General features: G+C 43.2%; 2 protein-coding genes across 2 annotated transcripts in view; one reads left to right on the top strand and one right to left on the bottom strand.

The window, feature by feature from the left end:
- The window catches only part of LOC144501461 (uncharacterized), a 418,660-nt gene that overhangs the window by 166,428 nt on the left and 226,886 nt on the right, over positions 1-25,346 (bottom strand). The window lies entirely within an intron of this gene.
- LOC144502014 (uncharacterized) overlaps positions 6,932-25,346 on the top strand; it is a 46,916-nt gene continuing 28,501 nt past the window's right edge. Inside the window, exons 1-2 of the mRNA XM_078226031.1 lie at positions 6,932-7,709; positions 19,185-19,191. Coding sequence (XP_078082157.1) covers positions 6,973-7,709; positions 19,185-19,191 — 744 coding nt within the window. The 5' untranslated portion in view covers positions 6,932-6,972. The remainder of the gene's footprint in view (positions 7,710-19,184; positions 19,192-25,346) is intronic.

Below are 25,346 nucleotides of genomic sequence, written 5' to 3'. Positions count from 1 at the left end.
AGTCTACAAGATTATAAGAGGCATGAACAGAGTGGATAGTCAGAAGCTTTTTTCCCAGGGTGGAAGACTCAATTACTAGTGGGCACAGGTTTAAGGGGCAAGGTTTAAAGGAGATTACGAGGCAGATTTTTTACACAGAGGGTGGTGGGTGCCTGGAACTCGTTGCCAGGGGAGGTAGTGGAAGCAGATACGATAGTGACTTTTAAGGGCGTCTTGACAAATACATGAATAGGATGGGAATGGAGGAATATGGTCCCCGGAAGGGTAGGGGGTTTTGGTTAAGTCGGGTAGCATGGTCAGTGCAGGTTTGGAGGGCCGAAGTTCCTGTGCTGTAATTTTCTTTGTTCTAAAGGACAAGAGTCCTTCCGGTCCTCCCATTCTTCCCATTGGTCAGAGCTGGTGCATGTGCGGGTGCGGATGTGGTGCGTGGACCGGGACAAAGCCGGCGCACTGACCAATTTCAGGGATTTCCAGCCTTTCCCATTGGACAACAGCTCAGCACTGCTGGAGGAAAAAGTCTCTCCCACCCCCACGTGGGGCTCCGCCCCTTATTGTCCGTCTGCGGGGGGATTGACCAATGGGAACTCAGGAGGACCGGAATGACTCTGCTTCTCCAGCCAATCAGAGCTCCCCCAGTGTCTGAATGCGGAAGTTAGACAATGAGCTTGTTCACCTGCTCATTACTGTCCAGGAAAGCTGCTGCGCCTCTGTCTGAATGAAGATTGAGCTTCAGACGGACTCAAACCTCCTCCTGTCGCCAACATCTGCGAGAGGGCAATGCCCTGGACAACTATGACCGTCAGTGAACCCTTCCTAAATAGAAGGTCGTAATTGATAAATGGATGGCGTTAGCCATTGGTAATGTATTTTTCACATTTGTTCTTTGTGTATTTGCAATTGTTTTGTATTAACGTATTTGTAATAGACGAAAAGAAACCAACATCTGTGAGTTGACCTTAAAAGAGGCCAACATCTGTGAGTAATACACTTTCTTTTCTCCTCCTTTCGATTTCTTTTCACATTCTGGGAGAATTTGGGGACTTGCAGCAACTGAAGGGAAAAGAAGTGAATCCAGGGAGGGTGCAGACTCTGGAAAGGTTGGCCCAGGTCTCTCTCTCTCTTTAAGCCTTTGCTCCCTCAGTTTGACACATTTGTTTGTCTGGCTAAAAGGATGGTCTCTTTCCTAATGTTCACAATTAAAGGGCTGTTTTCCCCAGGAGATAGCTGGCATTGAAGGGGACAGTAAATTAGTACAGGACAGAGATATGTCTAGTGCTGTTATGTTGTACAGATTAGATATATTATTTGTGGTTCTGTAATAAAATATATTTATGCCTATTTCTAGTCTTGTAATATAGTACTGTAGCTACATTATATATTTCCAGTCACATAGCCATATATCCCTGTTCTCCTGCAAGTTCATTTATCTTTCAAATACATTTCTAATTTAATTTTGTTAAATATTGTTGTGATTTCCATCGCCCTCAAAGGCAGTGAATTCCCAGTTATGACCACAAACTGCCTATATGCATTTCTTGCTCGGATCACCCCTGTACTTCTGTTCAAGGAGTACTATGTATATTACACACATCTTGTGTTCAATAAATAAACATATACAGGTAGCAGTCTGTATCAAGAATTTTATATTCTCCCCCTTCCATTTCTTTTCTCATTATGGGCTTCAATTATTGACTTGCAGGAACTGAAGGGAAGAAAGTGAATCAAGTTTGTTCATTCCACACATTTTTAGTCCAGTATCCACAGATCTCTAAAGGTTGCCACTCAAGTGGATAGAGCTGTGAAGAAGGCCTATAGTGTGTTAGCTTTTATTGTAAGAAGTCTCACAACACCAGGTTAAAGTCCAACAGGTTTATTTGGTAGCAAATACCATAAGCTTTCGGAGCGTGCTGCTCCTTCGTCAGATGGAGTGGTCTCTGACGAAGGAGCAGCGCTCCGAAAGCTTATGGTATTTGCTACCCAATAAACCTGTTGGACTTTAACCTGGTGTTGTGAGACTTCTTACTGTGCTTACCCCAGTCCAACGCCGGCATCTCCACATCTTAGCTTTTATTAACAGGGGGTTGGAGTTTAAGAGCCGTGGGGTTATGCTGCAACTGTACAGGACCTTGGTGAGACCACATTTGGAATATTGTGTGCAGTTCTGGTCACCTCACTATAAGGAGGATGTGGAAGTGCTGGAAAGAGTGCAGAGGAGATTTACCAGGATGCTGCCTGGTTTGGAGGGTAGGTCTTATGAGGAAAGGTTGAGGGCTGTTATCTCTGGAGCGGAGGAGGCTGAGGGGAGACTTAATAGAGGTTTATAAAATGATGAAGGGGATAGATAGAGTGAACGTTCCAAGACTATTTCCTCGGGTGGATGGAGCTGTTACAAGGGGGCATAACTATAGGGTTCGTGGTGGGAGATATAGGAAGGATATCAGAGGTAGGTTCTTTATGCAGAGAGTGGTTGGGGTGTGGAATGGACTGCCTGCAGTGATAGTGGAGTCAGACACTTTAGGAACATTTAAGCGGTTATTGGATAGGCACATGGAGCACACCAGGATGATAGGGAGTGGGATAGCTTGATCTTGGTTTCAGATAAAGCTTGGCACAACATCGTGGGCCGAAGGGCCTGTTCTGTGCTGTACTGTTCTATGTTCTAATATAGACAAAAGATTATCTGGGGTCTGCATGAAGATTGTCAGGTCTCTGTGTCCAGCAGAGGAAGCAGTGTTCATGGATTTGTCGATCTGCATGAAGCAGCACCTTGAGGAGAATTGGGAGGGTGAATATTAGATACAGCAGAGTGAGAATGGAGGGAGAGTATGAGGGATGGAGATTTACAGCTTTTGGAGAATGAGAGAAAGGAAAAACAGGAACCTGTGGAGGCTGATGATCATTGAATATATTCAAGGACGTGGTAGACACGTTTTCTAATGACAAGGGAGTTAAGTGTTATGAGGAACAAACAGCAGTTGGAGTGAATGGATAACTCCAGTTCCTATTTGTTCTGACCTGTGTTCCTGAACAGGAAGTTGCCAGTTAGAAAATGTGAATCAGCCTGAATCAGCATCTTCAGGAGAATTAGGTGATTATTAGATACAGCAGAGTGAGAATGGAGGGAGTATGTGGGATGGAGATTTACAGGTTCTGGGGTAAATGAGAGAGGAAAGAATGTTCCATAGAAACTAGAATTGTCTGTTCTGAATTTCGAGACTGTGATGACTTTTTAAAAACTCCTTTTACAGTATGTCAAAAGTTGGAGACTTGCAGACAGAAATCTCAGGATAAACATCACATCAAGACGTGACCGAGTAACTTGATTGTGAGGAGCTGAATATCTTCAATCTTTCAATCTGCACAGAGAAGATTTTGATTGTTCTGTCTGTGTCAAAAGATTTTAAATGTCATTCTGACTGTTCAAGCATGGAAACACGCACGTGTGAGTGAAAGTGTTCCCGTGCACTGACTCTGCAAAGAACTTTCTTCAGTGACACAGCCTGCAAATTCATCATACCATTCACAGCGGGGAGAGAAGGTAGATGTGTTCTGCATGCGTAGACTAGACTTGAACTGGTTGTCAAACCTGGAGAATCACAAGGTGAACTGCACCACCCAGGAAATGTGGGGATTGTGGGAAGGGATTCCGGTCGCCCTCTGAACTGAAAATTCATTGGGGTCACACTGGAGAGAGGCCTTTCATCTGCTCTGAGCGTGTGGGACAGGATTCGTGAAGCATCCACCCTACGGAGACACTGGCAAGTTCAAACCAGAGGGAGGCCATTCACCTGCTGTGTGTGTGTGTGGGAAAGGATTCACTGATTCAACCCATCTGAAGATTCACCAGCGAGTTCACACGGGAGAGGCCGTTCCTCTGCTCTGTGTGTGGGAAGGCATTCAGTCATTCAACCTGAAGGCACATGAGTGGGTTCACCCCAGGGACAGGCCATTGTTCTGCTCCATGTGTGGGCAGGGACTCAGTCAATCATCCCGCCTGTTCACACCGGGGAGAGGCCATTCAGCTGCTCTGTGTGGGCAGAGATTCACTTTGATGTGCAACCTGCTGAGGCACCAACAACTTCACAATTGATTACAGGGGTTAAATTTTTATTCTTAAAGTTTTCTCATGCATAATTCTAATTTTTTAGATAATTGAACATTTTCTAATGTTGAGAAATTATTCCAGTTAATTCACTCGAATGTTTTTTTAAAATCTATAAACCAAACATATAATTCCTGTCCCAAAGTTAAACTGCATTCACTCATTAATCTTATAATGCTGATTGCTTCTCTTGTCCCTCTTCCTCCCTGGAATCTGCAACTTCCAATCAAATCTTTGTTCCGATTCTCAACACAACCTTTGATACAGGGACATTCGGACTCATTGTACAAAAGTCAGAACCTCCACATGCCTGTGGCATCTTTCTGAGGGTGAACTTTATTGCCTGCATCAAGTCTTCTGGCTGCTGTGCTGATAAGGGACTTACTGGCCTTTAGTCCTATTAGTTTCCCTACTACTTTTTCTCTGGTGATAGTTCATAGAATCATAGAATCCTACAGTGCAGAAGGAGGCCATGCGGCTCATTGAGTCTGCACCGACCGCAATCCCACCCAGGCCCTATCCTCATAACCCCATGCATTTACCCTAGCTAGTCCCCCTGACACTAAGTGGCAATTTACCAGGGCCAATCAACCCAACCCGCAAGCACATCTTTGGTCTGTGGGAGGAAACCTGATCACCCAGAGGAAACCCACGCAGACACGGGCAGAATGTGCAAACTCCACACACAGTGATATAGTACTATAGCTATTTACGTATTTCCACTCAGTCATTTCCACCAAGGAGGACCTTTGGCAACTCCATGAACTGAAGGAAAAAGAAGTGAACCCAGTCTGTGTACTGTACACATTTTTAGTCCACATAGTTATTGTATTTATTTTCTTTTGCGCCTTGTTTACTTAATATATTTGGAAAGCTATTTGTATCTGCCACCTAAAAGCTGCTGGAAAGTATATATGTAACTTCTCTGCCATTTCCAGGTTCCCTGTTATTATTTCCCCAATTTCATTCTCTAAGGGGCTGATGTTCTTTGGCCTCTCTCTTCCAGCTTATATATGTAAAGAAGCTCTTACTGTCTGTTTTTAATTACTTGCTAGATGCCCTCATAGTTATGGAGACAGAGAGTCATGCAGTACAAATAGGCCCTTCGGCCCATCAAGAATGCACCGACAAAAGTACTCAATCTGCACTAATCCCACTTTCCAGCATAGAACCATAGAAAATTACAGCTCAGAAACAGGCCTTTTGGCCCTTCTTGTCTGTGCCGAACCATTTTTTGCCTAGTCCCACTGACCTATAGAACCATAGAAAATTACAGCTCAGAAACAGGCCTTTGGCCCATAGACTTGAATGTTTTGACATTGAGTGTTCATCCACATTTTAAATGTTGAGGTTTCCTGTTTCTACTACCCTCCCAAGCAGTGCATTCCAAACTCCAAACACCTCTTCATAGGTGAAACATCTCAGCCCAGGCAACATCCTGGTGAACCTTCTCTGACCCTTTCCAGTGTAATCACATCCTTCCTATAGTGAGGCGATCAGAACTGCAAACAATACTTTAGCTGTGTTTTAACCAATGTTTTGTACAGCTCCATTGTGACTTCCCTGCTCTTACAATCTATGCCACAACTGATAAAGGTAAATGTCCTGACCCCAGATCTCTCTGTTCCTCTGACTCGCAGTGTTCTGCCATTCATTAAATGCTGCCTTGTCTTGTTTCTTCTTCCAAAGTGCATCACTTTGCACTCTTTAGGGTTAAATTCCAACTGCTACTGATCAGCCCATCTGACCAACCTGTCAATATCTTCCTGTAGCCTAAGACCTTCCTCTTAATATTAATCACACGGGTTTGTTATAAACCCCCCCTCCATACGTTTTATTACTATTGTTTTTGCCCCATTGTGTTAAGTGACACTAAGGTTAAAACTTCCTGGTCAATCCAATTCTTCATGTTTACCACATGCCTTGTTTAACCATGGCTTTTGTGACATCTCTGTCTCTCTTCTCTCACAGTACACCTTAGATAAGTTATTGCATGGCCTGTAATGAAATTTATTATTAATTTTAGTTTTTAATCTAGTACTATAGTTATTTACATATTTCCACTCCTCCATTTCTGCCAAGGAGGACCTTTGGTAACTCAAGTCCATAAACTGAAGGGAAAGGAAGTGAATCCAATCTGTATATTACACACATTTTTAGTCCAGTCATATAGACATATATCTGTGTGGCAGCCTGCATGATGATTTTCACCTCTGTGTCCAGCACAGGAAGCAGTGAGCATGGATCTGTCAATCAGCCTCAATCAGCACCTTCAGGAGAATTGGGAGGGTGAATATTAGATTCAGCAGAGGTGAGAATGGAGGGAAAGTGCGTGGAGTGGAGATTTACAGCTTTTGGGGAATGAGAGAGGACAGAATGTTCCATAGAAACTAGAATTGTCTGTGCTGAATTTCTATCCTGTGCTGAATTTCTATCCTGTGCTGAATTTCTATCCTGTGCTGAATTTCTATCCTGTGCTGAATTTCTATCCTGTGCTGAATTTCTATCCTGTGCTGAATTTCTATCCTGTGCTGAATTTCTATCCTGTGCTGAATTTCTATCCTGTGCTGAATTTCTATCCTGTGCTGAATTTCTATCCTGTGCTGAATTTCTATCCTGTGCTGAATTTCTATCCTGTGCTGAAAGTGATGACTTTTGTAAACTCGTTTTACAGGATATCAGAAGGTGACGATTTACAGACATAAATCTCAATACTGACATCACATCAAGATCGCATAGTCTCTCAATTCATCGGGACCTGGATATCATTGGCCCTGAATCAAGAAGGAGAAATGTTTCTCTGCTCTGTCTGGTTCAGAAGACTTTAAACATCAGTGCGACTGGAAAAGCACCGAGACACACACGCCCCAATGAGAGTGTTCCAGTGCACTGAGTGTGGAAAGAGCTTTAACCAGTTACACAGCCTGAAAATACATTGCAGCATTCACAGCGGGGAGAGACTACCCGTGTTCTGTGTGTGGAAGAGGCTTCAACGGGAGAGTCTCGGGGACACCTGCACCATGGAGAAACCATGGAAATGTGGAGACTGTGGGAAGGGATTCAGATCCCCATCTGAGCTGGAAACTCATCGACGCAGTCACACTGGGGAGAGGCCATTCACCTGCTCTCAGTGTGGGAAGGGGTTTAGTCAGATATCCCATCTGTTGAGACATGAGCGAATTCACACTGGGAGGAAGCCATTCACCTGCTCTGAATGTGGGAAAGGATTCAGTGTTGTATCCAACTTGCAGAGACATCAGCGAGTTCACACTGGGGAGAGACCGTTCACCTGCTCTGTTTGTGGGAGTGGATTCACTCGCTCATCCCACCTACAGAGACACCAGGAAGTTCACAGTGGGGAGAAGCCATTCACCTGCTCTGAATGTGGGAAGGGATTCAGTTATTCATACAACCTGCTGAAACACCAGCGAATTCATACTGGGGAGAGGCCATTTAACTGTTCCGTGTGTGGGAAGCGTTTCAATGATCCAACAATTGTGATAAGACACCAGCGAGTTCACACTGGGGAGAAGCCATTCACTTGCTCCATGTGTGGGAAAAGATTTAATGATTCATCAAATCTGCAGAGACACCAGCGAGTTCACAAGTGATCACAGGGGTTGGATTCTGCTGTTATTGCTGCTGTTAACCACATCCAGGACTGAACCATGTTCACTCTGACAGTTGAAGTGGGAGGGTCAGAGGGTTTTTTCTGCTGGACTGGCCGGTCTCACGAATTTGCTTCCAGTGGGCTGATGCTCTTTGAGCCTGGGAGAGCACATTTCCACTAAATCTTCCACAAAAGCTGATGAAGGACATTTATTTTATCCTGGACAGTAAATAGTGTTTTTCCTACCACTGCAGGTAGATCTAAAATAAATACATTTGTCTCTGTTGCATTGAGGCTACAGCACAGGGCCAGGCCAGTCGGCTCAATTGGTCTATGTCAGTATTTGTGCTCCACATGAGCCTCCACCCACCCCTCTTCATCTCCCTCCCCATCAGCATATCCATCTATTCCTTTCTCCCTCATGTATGTATCAGCTTCCCCTTCAATGTATTCATGTTATTCACCTCAACCACTCGCTGTGGTAGTGAGTTGCACATTCTCACCACTCGCTGGGTAAAGAGGTTTCTCCTGAAATCCCTATTGGATTATTGAACCCCTTCATAATCTTAAAGACTTCCATCAGGTCACCCTTCAGTCTTCTCTTTTCTGGCGAAAAGCTGCCCCAGCCTTTCCTGAGGATTAAATGCTCTCAGTTCTGGGTTTATTCTTGTGAAGGATCTAGGATTAGTTTGCAGTCAATTTGAACAGAATTGCATTTCTAAAGCACCTCTCATGGCCATTGGATCTCCAACTGTGTTTTACAGCCAATAAAGTACTTTTGAAGTGTAACCACTGTTGTAATGTAGCAAACTGTGGGTATGAATAGGAAATCAAATTTAGTTTTGAAATTAATTCACTTTCATAATATATTCACTAACAAGATCAAGGAAGCCCTTTTAACCTCCAACATGTGGCTTCCTGCAGCCATTTCATATTCTGTAACTTTTCTGTATTAACTGTGTACTGATTTTTGTGTTGAAAGCCAGTCCTGAAACTAAGGATTATTCAGAGATTAATCAAGGTTCATTAATCATTAATGAATCGATGTAAGAGATAATATTGTAAAGGCTAGATTATATTTGAAAAAAACACTATCAGTGTAAACGTTTGAAGAAACTGCAGAGCCAGCAGAAACTGTTTGAAAAAAATAAATTATTTTCTAATTTTGATAGGTTACAGGACCTCATTCTGCTAAGGATACGTATCATTGTTCAACCCTGAAGATGAGTAAGAAAGGAAGCTATTATCTGCTACAACTGGGCGGCACGGTAGCACAGTGGTTAGCACTGCTGCTTCACAGCTCCAGGGACCTGGGTTCGATTCCCGGCTTGGGTCACTGTCTGTGTGGAGTTTGCACATTCTCCTCGCGTCTGCGTGGGTTTCCTCCGGGTGCTCCGGTTTCCTCCCACAGTCCAAAGATGTGCGGGTTAGGTTGATTGGCCATGCTAAAAAATTGCCCCTTAGTGTCCTGAGATGCATAGGTTAGAGGGATTAGTGGGTAAAATATGTAGGGATATGGGGGTAGGTCCTGGGTGGGATTGTGGTCGGTGCAGGCGCGATGGGCCGAATGGCCTCTTTCTGCACTGTAGGGTTTCTATTCTATACAACGATATGGGACATGTGTAGAAAAATAGGATGAGCGTGCCTTAAGAGGGAGTTATTATTGGTGCAGACTTGATGGGCTTTTCAGCACTGTATGTCTCTGTGACAACCTGTTTTTTTAACAAGTGTAAAATGAGCAAAATACTGCGGATGCTGGAATCTGAAACGAGCAAAGGATTCTGGGGAAACTCTGCAGCTCTGGCAGCATCTGAGGAGAGAAAGAGTTAACGTTTCGAGTCCTTTGACTCTGCTTCCTCTCAAAAGATTCTGCCTGACCTTCTGAGTGTTTGCAGCATCCTCTGTTCTTTCTGAACTAGTTAATCTTGTATTAATCAAATATAAAGTTTTTTTTATATTAAAGATTTCTGTATCAATTAACCATCTGTCATCAACAAATACTAAATAGTGAGCCTTGAGTTATAATTAATGAATCAATAATCAATCAGTAGTTATAGTAAAAGACTGAGTTTTATTTGCTGTAAAAATGTAAAAGCTTAATTGCTGTGTATGTAAAGAATGTGCAATGAAGATAAATACATTGGCAAGAGAGACCTTCAAGCTCTGATTAGCCTCAACATTTGAAAGAATTGTATAGAATCAGATAAAAGTTTATATATTAGTCACAGGTCAGGCTTATATTAACATTGCAATGAAATTATTGTGAAATTCTCCTAATTGCCACATTCCAGCACCTGTTCAGGTCAATGCACCTAACCAGCACATCTTTCAGACTGTGGGAGGAAACCGGAGCACCCAGAGGGAACCCATGCAGACACAGAGAACGTGCAAACTCCACAGAGACAGTGACTCAAGCTGGGAATCGAACCCAGGTCCCTGGCGTTGTGAGGCAGCAGTACTAACCACTGTGTCACAATGCTGCCCCAGGGATAGGAATAATATGAAAGGGATAGTGTGAAACAGTTCTATTGTATTCCTGTCTAAGATAATCAGGAAAAGTGGTGTAAGTAATTAGGGATCCAATTAAATTAATCTGGTAACCAAATTGATCAATTGTCATGTAACAATAGGCCCAACTCTGACGTTAGGTAATGGTCACTTTCGGGATAAAGATAGAGGTTCCAAAGGTCTTCCTTGCTGGCCGAAGACTCCGAGGCCGAATTCCAAGGAAATTACCGTCCAAGAAGGAGCCAGACTCCTGAGGCTGAATTCCACAAGAATTCCTATCAAAGAAGGAGCCAGAGAGGGTTACACTTCTACGGACTGATCACCCACGTGAAGTTGTAAAAGTCAATGTCTTAAAGTTGTTCAATAACATTTCTCCATTGAATAAACTTTTTAAATTTACTATCCAGGGAATTCTGCCTTTGCCTTAATTGGTTCAAATCTTGTCTGAACCAAAGTGAATTTATTAAAAGTTGGGGGTGGCTGAAATCAGCTAAGTTCCAGATAACAAGGTCAGAGAGCATAAATCTTCAATTTAAACATTTGCATTTCCATAGCACCTTTCACAACTACAGGACATCCCAAAGTGCTTTATTACAACCAATGAAGTACTTTCAAAGTGTGGTCATTGTTGTAATGTAGGAAACGTAGCAGCCAATTTACACACAGCAAGATCCCACAAACAGCAATGTGATCATGAGCAGATGGTATGTTTTTAGTGTTGTTGATCGAAGGATAAATATGTAAATATTTATATTTATTATTTAAATTTTATTTAATTATTAATTAAATAAATATGAAAATAAACAAATAAACACACTGCCGATAACTCACAATGGTCTCTGTTCTACTTGAAAGGGAGTTGTTTGTTACTGTCTTACGGGCGGTGTGATAGCTGTTGGTACTTTGTTAATATTAGCTTGCTGGCTTGCAGTCATTGTGAATTGATTGTAACGTTAGAAAGCCTGGTTGCAGACAACTCGTGATGCATGTTGGCTGTTGATAATGTGTTTATATGAGGTTGCTGTTGCTACTATTGTGAAATTATAATGTGTTTTGATTGAAATACATTTGGATGGAATGGTTTGTAATCCTGAATGTCAGTCCCGTTGGCTTGGACGCAATAAGTCGAAACCCCGAAAGCTGAAACCTCGGAAAGTTCCGGATAATTGATAATGAATATCAGTGGTTGATATTGTGCTTCTATTAATTTGTTGTTTATATAATTGTTATGAGAGTATAATGTGGTTTGATTGCAATGTTTTGGATTGGAAATTGTAATGTATTTTGGTTTGTATTTGTGAATGGTTTAAATAAAAATCTCGAGCCGCGCTGAGCTGTTGTCCAATGGGAAAGACTGGAAGATTCCGATACACAATGGTCAGGACGCCCACTTTGTCCCGGGTTCCACACGTGCACATGCGCACTGCCCCCAAAACCTACACATGCGCATTCCCTGAAACTCGTCAATACGCACTTCCGACACATTGCTTTTCACCCGCTCGGGCCAATGGGAAAAGTTGGAAGACCGGAAGGACTCTGGTCCTCCAGCCAATCAGAATGCGGGTTTTGTGTGAATGAAGATTGAGCTTCAGACAGACTGAAACTCACTCCTGTCGCCAACATCTGTGAGTAAAACACTTTCTTTTCTCCCCCTTTCCATTTCCTTTCTCATTCTGGGGGAAATTGGGGACTTGCAGCAACTGAAGGGAAATGAAGTGAATCCAGGGAGGGTGCAGACTCTGGAAAGGTTGGCTCAGGTCACTCTCTCTCTCTTAAACTGGAAAATGACCCATTTATGCCCACTGTTTCCTGCTAGCTAGCCAATCTTCTATCCATTACAATATGTTATCGCTGCAGCGTGAGCTTTTATTTGCTGCAATACCTTTTGATGTGGCACCTTATCAAATGCCTTCTGGAAAGCTAAATACAGCTGGTTCCCTTTTATCCAATTCCCGATGGGGAATTTTAGAAAATGAAACAACACATCAGCTATCTCAGTCGCCACTTCTGTTAAAACCCCAAAATAAAGCCCAGCAGGACCCGAGGACTCATCACCCACAGCTCCAACAGTTTGCTGAGCACCACTTCCCTGGTAATTGTGATTTTTCAGAGTACACCCAACACTTCTGTTTTCTGATTTACAGCTGTTTCTGAGCTGTGACCTGTATCCTCTACTGTGAAGACTGAGGCAAAATACTTGTTCAATTCATCTGCCAGCTCCTTATTTTTCATTATTAATTTTTGGACTCACTTTCTATAAGACTGTTAAGAAATGAGGTAAGGCAAGTGGCTGAACTGTTAGTCCGGGAACACTTTGTATCCAGTGACCAGAACACTCTTAGTCTCTGAAAAACCCTGGTAACAAAAACTATGTATTGCCAAAACTTCAGCTAAATACAGAGACTCGCAAAGTCAGTATCCTGGTGAAAGATGAATATTTTATTTAACCAACGATCGAAGGGAGAAATAGCATTGGGCGATCCAATGCCTCTCTGAAGAGAAGGCCCTGAGCTTTCCAATACCACTCAAGTCAGAGCGAATTGAACAGCTCTATTCATAAAGTTGCTTTGGGAACATTCTATCTGCAACTTGTACTGATAAAAATATACACATTTTGTGCTTTCATTGTTCCAAAGAATATGGTTCATCTCAATATGCTATCATGCTCTGCAGCAACCTGCTTTTGGCTAAAGAGTACAGATTATTTAAAAATGCAGCTGCATACTTTTTAAAATCGAAAATACATCTGAAATGCTTGTTCAAATCGCATACTTATTCAAATGACTTACTACATTTATACTGTCTTCATGCAGGCAGTTCCCCTGTTAGTCTGTAAGTCTGATCTAGAGTCACTTCACTCTGTGCTAGTAGCATATTAGTGTCTTAAATCCCTAACCATTTGAAATTTCTCTAACCTATTGCGAATTTCTCCAACAATTTTAAAATAGTTATGGAAAAAGATAATACAAGTCCACAGGTTGAGGCCCTAAACTGGAGCAGAGCCAATTTTCTGGGCATTAGGCAGGATCTAGCAGATGTCGATTAGGTGAATCTGTTTGAAGGGAAAGGAATGATTGGCAAATGGGATGCTTTTGAAAATGTGATATCGAGTTCAGGGACAGTATATTCCTGTTAGGATGAAGGGAAAGAATGGTAAATTTAGGGATCCCTGGCTGACGAGGGACATTGAGGCTCTGGTCAGGTAAAAGAAGGAAGCATACATTGGGTTTAGACAATCGGAGACAAGTGAATCCCTCGATGACTATAAAAAGTGTAAGAGAACACTTAAGAGGGAAATCAGGAGGGTAAAAAGAGGGTATGATATGGAGCTGGCAGGTAAGGTTAAGAAAATCCCAAGAGGTTCTATAGCTATATTAAGAGTAAAAGGGTGGCTAGAGAGAGAATAGGTCCACTTAAGACTCAACATGGCCAACTGTGTGCGGAGACACAGGAGATGGATGAGATCTTTAATGAATATTTCTCCTCGGAGTTTACTGCAGAGGACATCATGGATGCTAAAGAAATAAGGAAAACAGGCAGTGATGTCTAGGGCCACACACACATTACTAGGGAGGAGGAATCATGGAATCTACATTGCAGACGGGCCTGCACTGACAACAATCCTACCCAGGTCCTATCCCCATAACCCCACATATTTACCTTCCTAGTCCCCCTGACATTAAGGGGCAATTTATCATAGCCAATCAACCTAACTCGCACACCTTTGGACGATGGGAGGAAACTAGAGCACCCAAAGGAAACCCAGACAGACACGGGGAGAATATGCAAACTCCATACAGACAGTGACCCAAGCCTGGAATCGAACCCGGGTTCGTGGTGCTGTGCGACAGCAGTGCTAACCACTGTACCACCCTATCTGCAGCCTTCAAGTGCATTAAGGTGGACAAATCCCCTGGGCCTGATTAAGTGCATCTTTGGATCTTGTGGGAGGCTAGGGAAGAAATTGCAGAGGACCTTGCAGAGATATTTGTTTCATCTCTTTTGACTGGCAAAGTTCCGGAAGACTGGAGCGTGGCTAATGTTGTTCCGTTGTTTAAGAAGGGTAGCAAAGAGAAGCCTGGTAAATACAGGCCGCTGAGCCTGACATCAGTGGCAGATAAATTACTCATAGAATCCTACATGCAGAAGGAGGCCATTGTTTATTGTCTCCACTTCCTCCACCCTCATAGGCAATGAGTTCCAGGTCATTACCATTCACTGCATCAAAATATTCTTCCTCACATCCCCCCCTGCATCTCTGACCCAAAACCTGAAATCTGCCTCCCCCTCATCCTTCTCCCATCAGCTAATGGAACAACTTTTCTTTGTCCACCTTATCTAAACCTGTCAGAATCTTGTCCACCTCGATCAAATCTCCCCTCAATGTCCTTTGCTCCAAGGGGAACAACCCAAGCCTGACATTGACAATAAAGAACAAACTAACAAAATATGTTAATACCTAAATTCAAATGGGAATGTTTAATTTCTGTTTTAAAGATATTGTGAATATTATTGTCCTGGACAATAAAGGAATTGGAATAACTCACCTTGGGTGTGGTTGAATGGAATATATCAATCTGATATCCACCTACAGTCGAGTGAAAGTCTGGAATGTGTAGCTGGAAATTCCTCCCTAACAGCACTGTGGGTGTACTTACACCTCAGGCATTGTAGTAGTTCAAGAAGGCAGTGTTGGGGTTGACCATGGCTGAGGCAGCTCCATACAGTCACACATTCTGTTATAGATTCATAGAATCTTACAGCGCAGAAGGAGGCCATTCAGCCCATCGAGTCTGCACCAACAATCCTAGTAAGAAGTTTAACAACACCAGGTTAAAGTCCAACAGGTTTATTTGGTAGCAAAAGCCACATAAGCTTTCGGAGCTCCAAGCCCCTTCTTCAGGTCCTGAAGAAGGGGCTTGGAGCTCCGAAAGCTTGTGTGGCTTTTGCTACCAAATAAACCTGTTGGACTTTAACCTGGTGTTGTTAAACTTCTTACTGTGTTTACCCCAGTCCAACGCCGGCATCTCCACATCATGACCAACAATCCTACCCAGACCCTATCCCAATAACCCCATGTATTTACCCTAGCTAGTCCCCCTGACACTAGGGTGAATTTAGCATAGCCAATCCACCTAACCTGTACATCCTTGGACTGTGGGAGGAAACCCGAACACATGGAGGAAACCCATGCAGACACGGGGAGAGCACAGACAGTGACCCAAGCCAGGAATTGAACATGGGTCCTTGGTGCTGTGAGGCAGCAGTGCTAACCACTGTGCCACCGTGCCGCCCATTTATAATTGAAGGACTGCAGATTGAATGTGAGGCATTATGGGACTGGACTGTCACAGACCATTAAAGCTGCTTAGCAGGGCCCCGACAGAGGACCTGGTGAGAATATTTACTCAGAATGAGTTAGAATTAAACTTATTCCAGGTCCAGCTGGTGTTCAGTAGCTGAGATACCCAAATCTGTAAAAAGGAAGTCTGACCAATCAACAAACAGTGGTAGGTAGTTGGTGAAGAAGTTAAGAAGCGTTCTCAGGCATTGTTCACATTATTTTATCATAAATTTGTGATAAGGACTGTGAGGGACTTGCGCCCTGATAGTTGGTGAAGTGACGGGATACTCCAAGTAGCACTGAACTGAAAAACAGACCTCTGAGAGTAGATTCTAATGGTTATAATCCTACCCAAGCATGGCCAGTGAAAAATCAGAGCTGGAGTGGGGACTGGACAGCTCTCTTACCTGCCATTTGGAAACTAAGAACAAGAAACTCATCAATAAAATGATTAGAGAATCAAGCCAACATTTCAACTCTGGATGACACTTCTTAAGAGCTCTTATGAAGGATCATCCAGACTTGTAATATTGGCTCTATTCTCTCTCTGCAGATGCTGTCAATCTTTCTGGCAAAACAATTAAACTAAATCCGCAGTATTTTACTTTGATGATAAAATGATTTGGTCTGATTGGAATCCCCACGACTCTCCTGCAAAACAGAGGGAGTGGTAGTAAAAGGAGGAAAAGAATAAGGATGATAAAATCTCATGTAGAATTAACGAAACAAGTGAACCAGTTTATAAAGAACAGAAGTTACCCATCCCTAATAAAAACTGAACAGATTAAAATAATTAGGTTGAGGAATATAACAAAAAATTAATAGATGAAGTTTAAAATCAAGTTTGTTTTGTTGTGAGAAATTTTTAAAAATTATGTAAAGTGATGTAATCGTCTGCCACGTTTTTCTGCTCACTCCCCGCCCCTTTAGGTTCTGTTGAAAAGTTAACCCTTTCAGCAGACAGTTGATTTGTTTTTAAATTGCCCGGAAACTCATGCGTCTATTTTAGTTTATAATTGAGGATTTATGGGAACCAGTTAAATGTGGAAATTTTAATCATAGCCTGGAGGATTTGGAATAACTGTGAGAATTTAATCGTGTTGGTTTCAGATAAAGCTCGGCACAACATCGTGGGCCGAAGGGCCTGTTCTGTGCTGTACTGTTCGATGTTCTATGTTCTATGTCACCTCAACCCCAAATAAAGATCAAAGATTTTGCAGGTGGTGACGTGTTTGGAATTTTAAATCAACAAAGCCTACACGTTGCCTATAAAATCAGGCCTTAGAAGTTGGTTTAAAAAAGATTGTTATAATGAAGGACCTCGTATCTTATGTTAATCAAGGAGTCATAAGCTTGTAGTGCTCTGTTGCTTTAAGAAGCTATCGCTGTGAGAGAGAATGCTGAGGATTCATTGTTTGAAATTGACGAGCTGTGAGAACCTGTGTGTTTTGTTTGTTTTATGTGGATGTTTGTAGATGTGTTTTATCATTGTTTTGGGATACATTTGCTAAGGTTTATCTTTCTGTGGGAATTAACCTCATCTTGAGTCTTTAATTAAAGGCATTTTTGGATGTTTAAAAACAGAATCACAAGAACACTTAAGGAAGTTATTGTGGTTATTCTTGTAAAGCACATGCTAAGTTTCTCAGCTTGTGTATGGATGATATTTGTGGGTTGAATACTTCAAGCTTTGAGGTTTTCTGTCTGTGATTTAAATCAAACAGATTTTTAAAAAGGAAGTGTAATTAATAAAGTTTTTTTAAAGTTATGAACCTGGACCATATTTACTGGCCAGAGACATGATTCCAGGATATTTTACTAAACATGGGGAATTTCCATCCAGGTACAATTCACACATGTGAGAATGAGAGTTTTAATTTGTAATGGTTATTTCAAATTTGGGACATGTGAAATGATTCTGACCAATGCTGTGTTGGATTGATCTTGGGTTAAACTTCCTGTCAAGTCCAAAGATTTATTCCTGACACAATTAACACAATGAAAAGGAAAATTCTAGAAGTGGATACTGAAAAAAAGAGTTTAAAAGTAGAAAGGATTCCCAGACTGTGTGGTCATTAGATTAAAACAAAGGAAAGGCACTGATGTCCATTTGAGAACTTTTAATACACCCTTTTCAAACTAAGGGAGTCCATGTACAAAGAAAGCCCAAGGATGGTAGATAAGGGGGTTTGGAAAACATCACGATGGGGGCACCTATCTGTTCATGAGATGATCACAAAGCCCCATAATGTCCAGATACTAATTTCATTGGACCTATATGTAATGTATGTGATCTGTAACCATTCTGTGTGCAGCCGGGATGGGCTGAGTAACTGGATAAGAATTGATGATATTCTTTGTTGGGTGGAGTTACACATGGTCAGCCCCTGTGGCTTCTCCCCGCTGGCGTAACTCAATAAACTGTTTGTCAATTGAATCAGGCTCGAGTGTGGAATGATTCTTCTGAGTTAATTCCCCCCAACACACCCCTCAGTGGTTGGTAAGTTGATGGAGAAGATCCTGAGAGGCAGGATTTATGAACATCTGGAGAGGAATAGTATGATCAGAAATAGCCAGCACGGCTTTGTCCAAGGCAGATCATGCCTTACGAGCCTAATAGAATTTTTTGAAGATGTAACTAGACACATAGACGAAGGAAGAACGGTAGATGTAGTTTATATGGATTTCAGCAAGGCTGAAGTAAGGTGACAAGATAAGGTGCCCCATGCAAGGCTTATTGAGAAAGTGAAGGGGCATGGGATACAATGGGACATTGCCTTGTGGATTCAGAACTGGCTTGCCCACAGAAGGCAAAGAGTGGTTGTAGATGGGTCTTTTTCAGAGTGGAGGCCGGTCACCAGTGGAGTGCCCCAGGGATCTGTTCTGGAACCCTTGCTCTTTGTGATTTTTATAAACGACCTGGATGAGGAAGTGGAAGGATGGGTTGGCAAGTTTGCTGATGACACAAAGATTGGTGGTGTTGTGGATAGTGTAGAGGGATGTCAGCAGTTGCAACGAGACATAGATAAGATGCAAGGCTGGGCAGAGAAGTGGCAGATGGACTTCAACCCAGATAAGTCTGTGGTGGTTCATTTTGGCAGGTCGAATAGGATGAAAGAATATAATATTACGGGTAAGACGCTTGGCAGTGTGGAAGATCACAAGGATCTTGGGGTCCGGGTTCATAGGACGCTCAAAACAGCGTCGCAGGTAGAGGCTGTGGTTAAGAAGGCCTATGGAATACTGGCCTTCATCAATAGAGGAATTGAGTTTAGAAATCGGGAGATAATGCTGCAGCTGTATAGGACCCTGGTCAGACCCTATCTGGAGTACTGTGCCCAGTTCTGGTCGCCTCATTACAGAAAGGATGTGGAAGTCATAGAAAGGGTGCAGAGGAGGTTTACAAGGATGTTGCCTGGATTAGGTGGCATGCATTATGAGGATAGGTTGAGAGAGCTAGGTCTTTTCTCCTTGGAGAAGCAAAGGATGAGAGGTGACCTGATAGAGGTGTATAAGATGTTGAGAGGTATTGATAGAGTGGATTCTCAGAGGCTTTTACCCAGGGCTGAAATGGTTGCCACAAGAGGTCACAGGTTTAGGGTGCTGGGGAGTAGGTACAGAGGAGATGTTAAGGGTAAGTTTTTCACTCAGAGGGTGGTGGGTGCGTGGAATCGGCTGCGGTAGTGGTGGTGGAGGCGGATTCGATAGGGTCTTTTAAGAGACTTTTGGATAAGTTCATGGAAGTTAGTAAGATAGAGGGTTATAGGTAAGCCTAGTAGGTCGGGACATGTTCGGCGCAACTTGTGGGCCGAAGGGCCTGTTTGTGCTGTAGCTGTTCTATGTTCTAACAGACGGGGTACTACTTCATCCTTGGGTATGGTCTGACAGGCCGTGGTCCAGACTACATGTGGATCATGAGTAATATTCCAGCTCCTGTGACAATAGAGACACTATGTCAAATTTCCACAAGCCCTGGGTTACCAGATTTTTGGGCAAAGCCCTGGAAATTTGTAGATAACTTGCAATGAATCCCATTCTTATTCAAAAGGAGTTGCTTGTTATTGGTTAAAGGATGGTGTGTTGGCTGTTGGTACTGTGTTTATATTATAACTTGCTGGTTTACAGTATTGTGAATTGTTTGCAATGTTGGAAGGCGGATTGTGGATAACTCGCAATGCACACTAGCTGTTTGTTATTATGCTCTGTTGGTTGTGCTGTTGTATTAAAAATGGCATGTTTATTGTTGATATTGTGTTATATCGGGTGTTATTTCTATAATTTATTATTGTGAGTTTGTATTGTATTCTGGTTTGTAATTTGAAAGTGTTATGTATTTTGTATTTGTGAACTGTTTAAATAAAAAGAGTGGTTACCAGATTCACTTCTTTCAGATAATGACACTCTGTTTACAAGTGGCGTGTTTCAGGAATTCATGTAAAAGAATGGTATACGCCATGTGCATACTGTGCCGTTTCATCAGGCTATAAATGGTCCAGCAGAAAGAGCTGTTCAAACTCTGAAGAAGGGATTGAAGAGAATGTCAAGTGATACTTTAAGAACAAAGCTCTCAAGATTTTGTTCCAGTATTGCATCATGCCACAATCCACAACTAGACTCTCTCCGATGGAATCTTTAGGAAGAAGGCTGAAGTCTCATCTGGATCTGCTTCATCCGGATCTCAGAGCAAAAGTGAGCAGGAGACAAGAGAAACAGAAGGAGAGACGCGGCCACCACGCCAAAGAGAGGCAGTTCAAACTGGGTGATCAGCTTTACATCAGAAACTTTGGTCGTAACCAAAGGTGGTTACCGGGAATAATTTTAAACCAAAGTGGTCCAGTATCTTGCATCGTGAGACAGTAAAACGGAAGAGTTGTTCGCAGACACCAAGACCATATTCGCTTGCGGTGTGACCACAAGGTTGGGGTTTTTGGGGGGGTGTGGGGAGGCAGTGACCGCACTCTGACAAACTCAAACCAGCTCTGGACCTTTGGCTGTCTGTGCAATGAGCTGGGACTTGGGCGTCCATGCTGTGAATCGTGTGTGTGCGTGAGAATGAGTGTATGTCCCAATGTTTATTTGTGTGTGAGAATGTGTGTGTGAATGGACCCCAATGCTTGTGTGTGTGTGTGTGTGAGAGAGTGGCAGATAGATGGATGACCGCTAGAAGGGGCAGGCAGTCAGTGCAGGAATCCCCTGTGGTCATTCCCCTCTCTAACAAGTGTACCATTTTGGATACTTTGGGGGGGGGGAATGGCCTATCACGGGATAACAGCAGCAGTGGCACCACGGCTGACTCTTGTTAAGCAGGGAGGGACAGAGAGCATTAGAGCAATAGTTATAGGGGACTTGATAGTGAGGGGTGCAGATAGGCACTTCTGTGGACATGAAAGAGACTCCAGGATGGTATGTTGCCTCCCTGGTGCCAGGATCCAGGATATCTCTGAACGGACAGAAAGCATTCTGAAGGGAGAGCGTGAACAGCCAGAAGTTGTGGTACATATTGGTACTAATGACATAGGTAGGAAGAGTGATGAGGTCCTGCAGTAGCAGTTTAGGCAGTTAGGTAGAAAGTTAAAAAGCAGGACCTCTAGGGTTGTAATCTCAGGATTACTTCCTGTGCCACATGCTAGTGAGGCTAGGAATAGGAAGATAGTGCAGCTCAACAGCTCATGTAGGAGGGAGGGTTTCAGATATCTAGGGCAGGTGGGACCTGTACAAGAATGACGGGTTGCATCTAAACTGGAAGGGCATAAATATTCTGGCTGGGAGGTTTGCCAGTGTCACATAGAACATAGAACAGTACAGCACAGAACCAGGCCCTTCGGCCCACGATGTTGTGCTGAGCTTTATCTGAAACCAAGATCAAGCTATCCCACTCCCTATCATCCTGGTGTGCTCCATGTGCTTATCCAATAACCGCTTAAATGTTCCTAAAGTGTCTGACTCCACTATCACTGCAGGCAGTCCATTCCACACCCCAACCACTCTCTGCGTAAAGAACCTACCTCTGATATCCTTCCTATATCTCCCACCATGAACCCTATAGTTATGCCCCCTTGTAATAGCTCCATCCACCCGAGGAAATAGTCTTTGAAGGGGCAGGATTGCCCCTTCAAAGTTTAAACTAGTTTAAATCCTCACACGGGAGGATTTAAATTAGTTTGGCAGTGGGATGGGAACCAAAGCAAAGGTGAATTGGCTTGAACGGGAATTAGAGAGTAGGGCCAGTAAGACTCAGAGAAAGAACAGGCAAGGTGTGGTTACTACTCAAAGAGGATCTGGTGGACTGAAGTGCATTTGTTTCAATGCGAGAAGTGTAACAGGTAAGGCAGTTGAACTTAGAGCTTGGATTAGTACTTGGAACTATGATGTTGTTGCCATTACAGACTTGGTTAAGGGAAGGACAGGATTGGCAGCTTAACATTCCAGGGTGCAGATGTTTCAGGTGGGATAGAGGGGGATGTAAAAGGGGTGGGGAAGTTGCACTACTGGTTAAGAGAATATCACAGCTGTACTGCGGGAGGACACCTTGGAGGGCTCATACAACGAGACAATATGGATAGAGCTCAGGAATAGGAAGAGTGTAGTTACAATATTAGGGGTTTACTATAGGCCACACAACAGCCAGCGGGCGATAGAGAAACAGATATGTAGGCAGATTTTGGCAAGCTGCAAATGTAACAGGGTTGTTGTGATGGGAGATTTTAACTTCCCCTATATTGACTGGGACTCACTTAGAGCTAGCGGCATTGGTGGGGCAGAGTTTGTAAGGAGCATCCAGGAGGGCTTCTTGAAACAGTATGTAGATAGTCCAACTAGGGAAGGGGCCATACTGGACCCGGTATTGGGGAATGAGCACGGCCAGATGGTCGATGTTTCAGTTGGGGAGCAGTTCAGGAACAGTGACCACAATTCAGTAAGCTTTAAGGTACTGATGGATAAAGAAAAGTGTAGTCCTCAAGTTAAGGCGCTAAATTGGGGAAAGGCTAATTACAACAATATTAGGCAGGAACTGAAGAATGCAGATTGGGGGCAGAAGGAATATTGGGGTCTTGAGGGCAAATCTGCATCTGGCATGTGGGAGGCTTTCAAGTGTAAGTTGATAGGGATTCAGGACTGGCACATTCCTGTAAGGATGAAGGATAAATATGGCAAATTTAGGGAACCTTGGATAACGAGAGATATTGTGAGCCTAGTCAAAGAGAGAAAGGAAGCATTTGACAAGGCTCGGAGGCTTGTGAAGCAAGTGTGGAATACAAGGAAAAGTAGAAGAAACTTAAGTAAGGAGGACTCACAAATTACAAATGGAAAGGTTGAGTGTGGTGGAAATAACCTTTTGAGGTGTGTCTATTTCAATGCCAGGAGTATTGTGGGGAAGGCAGATGAGCTGAAGGCATGGATAGACACATGAAAATATGATATTTTGGCCATTAGTGAAACTTGGCTACAGGAGGGGCAGGACTGGTAGCTCAATGTTCCAGGGTTCCAATGTTTCAGGCGGGATAGAGGCAGAGGGATAAAAAGTGGGCGGGTGGCATTGTTGGTCAGGGAAAATGTTACAGCGGTACTTAGGCAGGATAGATTAGGGAGCTTGTCTACAGAGGCCCTATGGGTGGAGCTGAGAAACAGGAAAGGTATGATCACATTAATGGGATTGTATTATAGACCACCCAATAGTCAGCGAGAATTGGAGGAGCAAATCAGCAGAGAGATAGCTGACAACTGCAAGAAACACAAAGTTGTGATAGTAGGGGATTTTAATTTTCCACATATAGATTGGGACTCGCATACTGTCAAAGGTTTAGACGGGGTAGAATTTGTAAAATGTGTTCAGGAGAATTTTCTACATCAGTATATAGAGGTGCCAACTAGAGAGGATGCGATATTGGATCTCCTATTGGGAAATGAGTTAGGGCAGGTGATGGATGCGAGTGGACCCAGTGATCATAATGCCATTAGTTTCAACCTGATCATGGATAAGGATAGATCTGGTCCTCGGGTTGAAGTTCTGAACTGGAAAAAGGCCAAATTTGATGAAATGAGAAGGGATCTGGGAAGTGTGGATTGGCACAGGCTGTTCTCTGGTAAGGATGTAAATGGAAAGTGGGAGGCCTTCAAAGGAGAAATTTTGAGAGTGCAGAGTTTGTATGTTCCTGTCAGGATTAAAGGCAAAGTAAATAGGAATAAGGAACCTTGGTTCTAGAGGGAGACTATAACACTGATTAAGAAGAAGAGAGAGTTGTATGAAATGTACAGGCAGCAAGGAACACATCAGATGCTCGAGGAGTATAAAAAGTGCAAGATGCTACTTAAGAGGGAAATCAGGAGGGCTAAAAGAAGACATGAGGTTGCTTTGGCAGACAGAGTGAAGGAAAATCCAAAGAGCTTCTATAGGTATGTTAGGAGCAAAAGGATAGTGAGGGATAAAATTGGTCCTCTTGAAGACCAGAGTGGTAGACTGTGTATGGAACCAAAAGAGATGGGGGAGATACTAAATGTTTTTTTTGCATCCGTATTAACTGAGGAAACGGGCATGGAGTCTACGGAAATAGGGCAAACGGGTAGGGAGGTCATGGAGCCTTTACAGATTAAAGGGGAGGAAGTGCTTGCTGTCTTGAGGCAAATCAGAGTGGATAAATCCCCAGGACCGGACAGGGTATTCCCACGGACCTTGAGGGAAGCTAGTGTTGAACTTGCAGGGGCCCTGGCAGACATATTTAAAATGTCAGTATTCACGGGGGAGGTGCCGGATGATTGGAGGGTGGCTCATGTTGTTCTGTTGTTTAAAAAAGGTTCCAAAAGAAATCCGGGAAATTATAGGCCAGTAAGTTTGACGTCGGTGGTGGGCAAGTGGGAAGGTGTGATAAGGGATAGGATCTACAAATATTTGGATAGACAGGGACTTATTAGGGAGAATCAACATGGCTTCGTGCGTGGTAGGTCATGTTTGACCAATCTATTAGAGTTTTTCGAGGAGGTTACCAGGAAAGTGGATGAAGGGAAGGCGGTGGATGTTGTCTACCTGGATTTCAGCAAGGCCTTTGACAAGGTCCCTCATGGGAGGTTAGTTAGGAAGGTTCAGTCGCTGGGTATACATGGGGAAGTAGTAAATTGGATTAGACACTGGCTCAATGGAAGAAGCTAGAGAGTGGTTGTGGAGGATTGCTTCTCTGAGTGGAGGCCTGTGACTAGTGGTGTGCCGCAGGGATCGGTGTTGGGTCCATTGTTGTTTGTCATCTATATCAATGATCTGGATGATAATGTGGTAAATTGGATCAGCAAATTTGCTGATGATACAAAGATTGGAGGTGTAGTGGACAGTGAGGAAGGTTTTCAAAACTTGCAGAGGGATTTTGGACCAACTGGAAAAATGGGCTGAAAAATGGCAAATGGAATTTAACGCAGACAAGTATGAGATATTGCAGTTTGGAAGGACAAACCAAAGTAGGACGTACAGGGTAAATGGTAGGACTCTGAAGAGTGCAGTTGAACAGAGGGATCTGGGAATACAGGTACAGAATTCCCTAAAAGTGACGTCACAGGTGGATAGGGTCGTAAAGAGTGCCTTTGGTACATTGGCCTTTATAAATCGGAGTATCGAGTATAAAAGTTGGAGTGTTATGGTAAGGTTATATAACCTTACCTTCACGATGCCTTCACGACACACGACAGCGCAGAGTCGCTGAGCAGAAACTGATAGCCAAGTTCCGCACACAGGAGGACGGCCTGAACCAGGATGTTGGGTTTATGTCACACTATCAGTAACCCCCACAGCTTGCCTC

The sequence above is a fragment of the Mustelus asterias genome, chromosome 12 (genome assembly GCF_964213995.1).
Source record: "Mustelus asterias chromosome 12, sMusAst1.hap1.1, whole genome shotgun sequence".
Classification (NCBI taxonomy): Eukaryota; Metazoa; Chordata; class Chondrichthyes; order Carcharhiniformes; family Triakidae; genus Mustelus; species Mustelus asterias.
The sequence above is the reverse complement of the archived record's forward strand: the minus strand, read 5'-3'. Positions and strand labels throughout refer to the sequence as shown.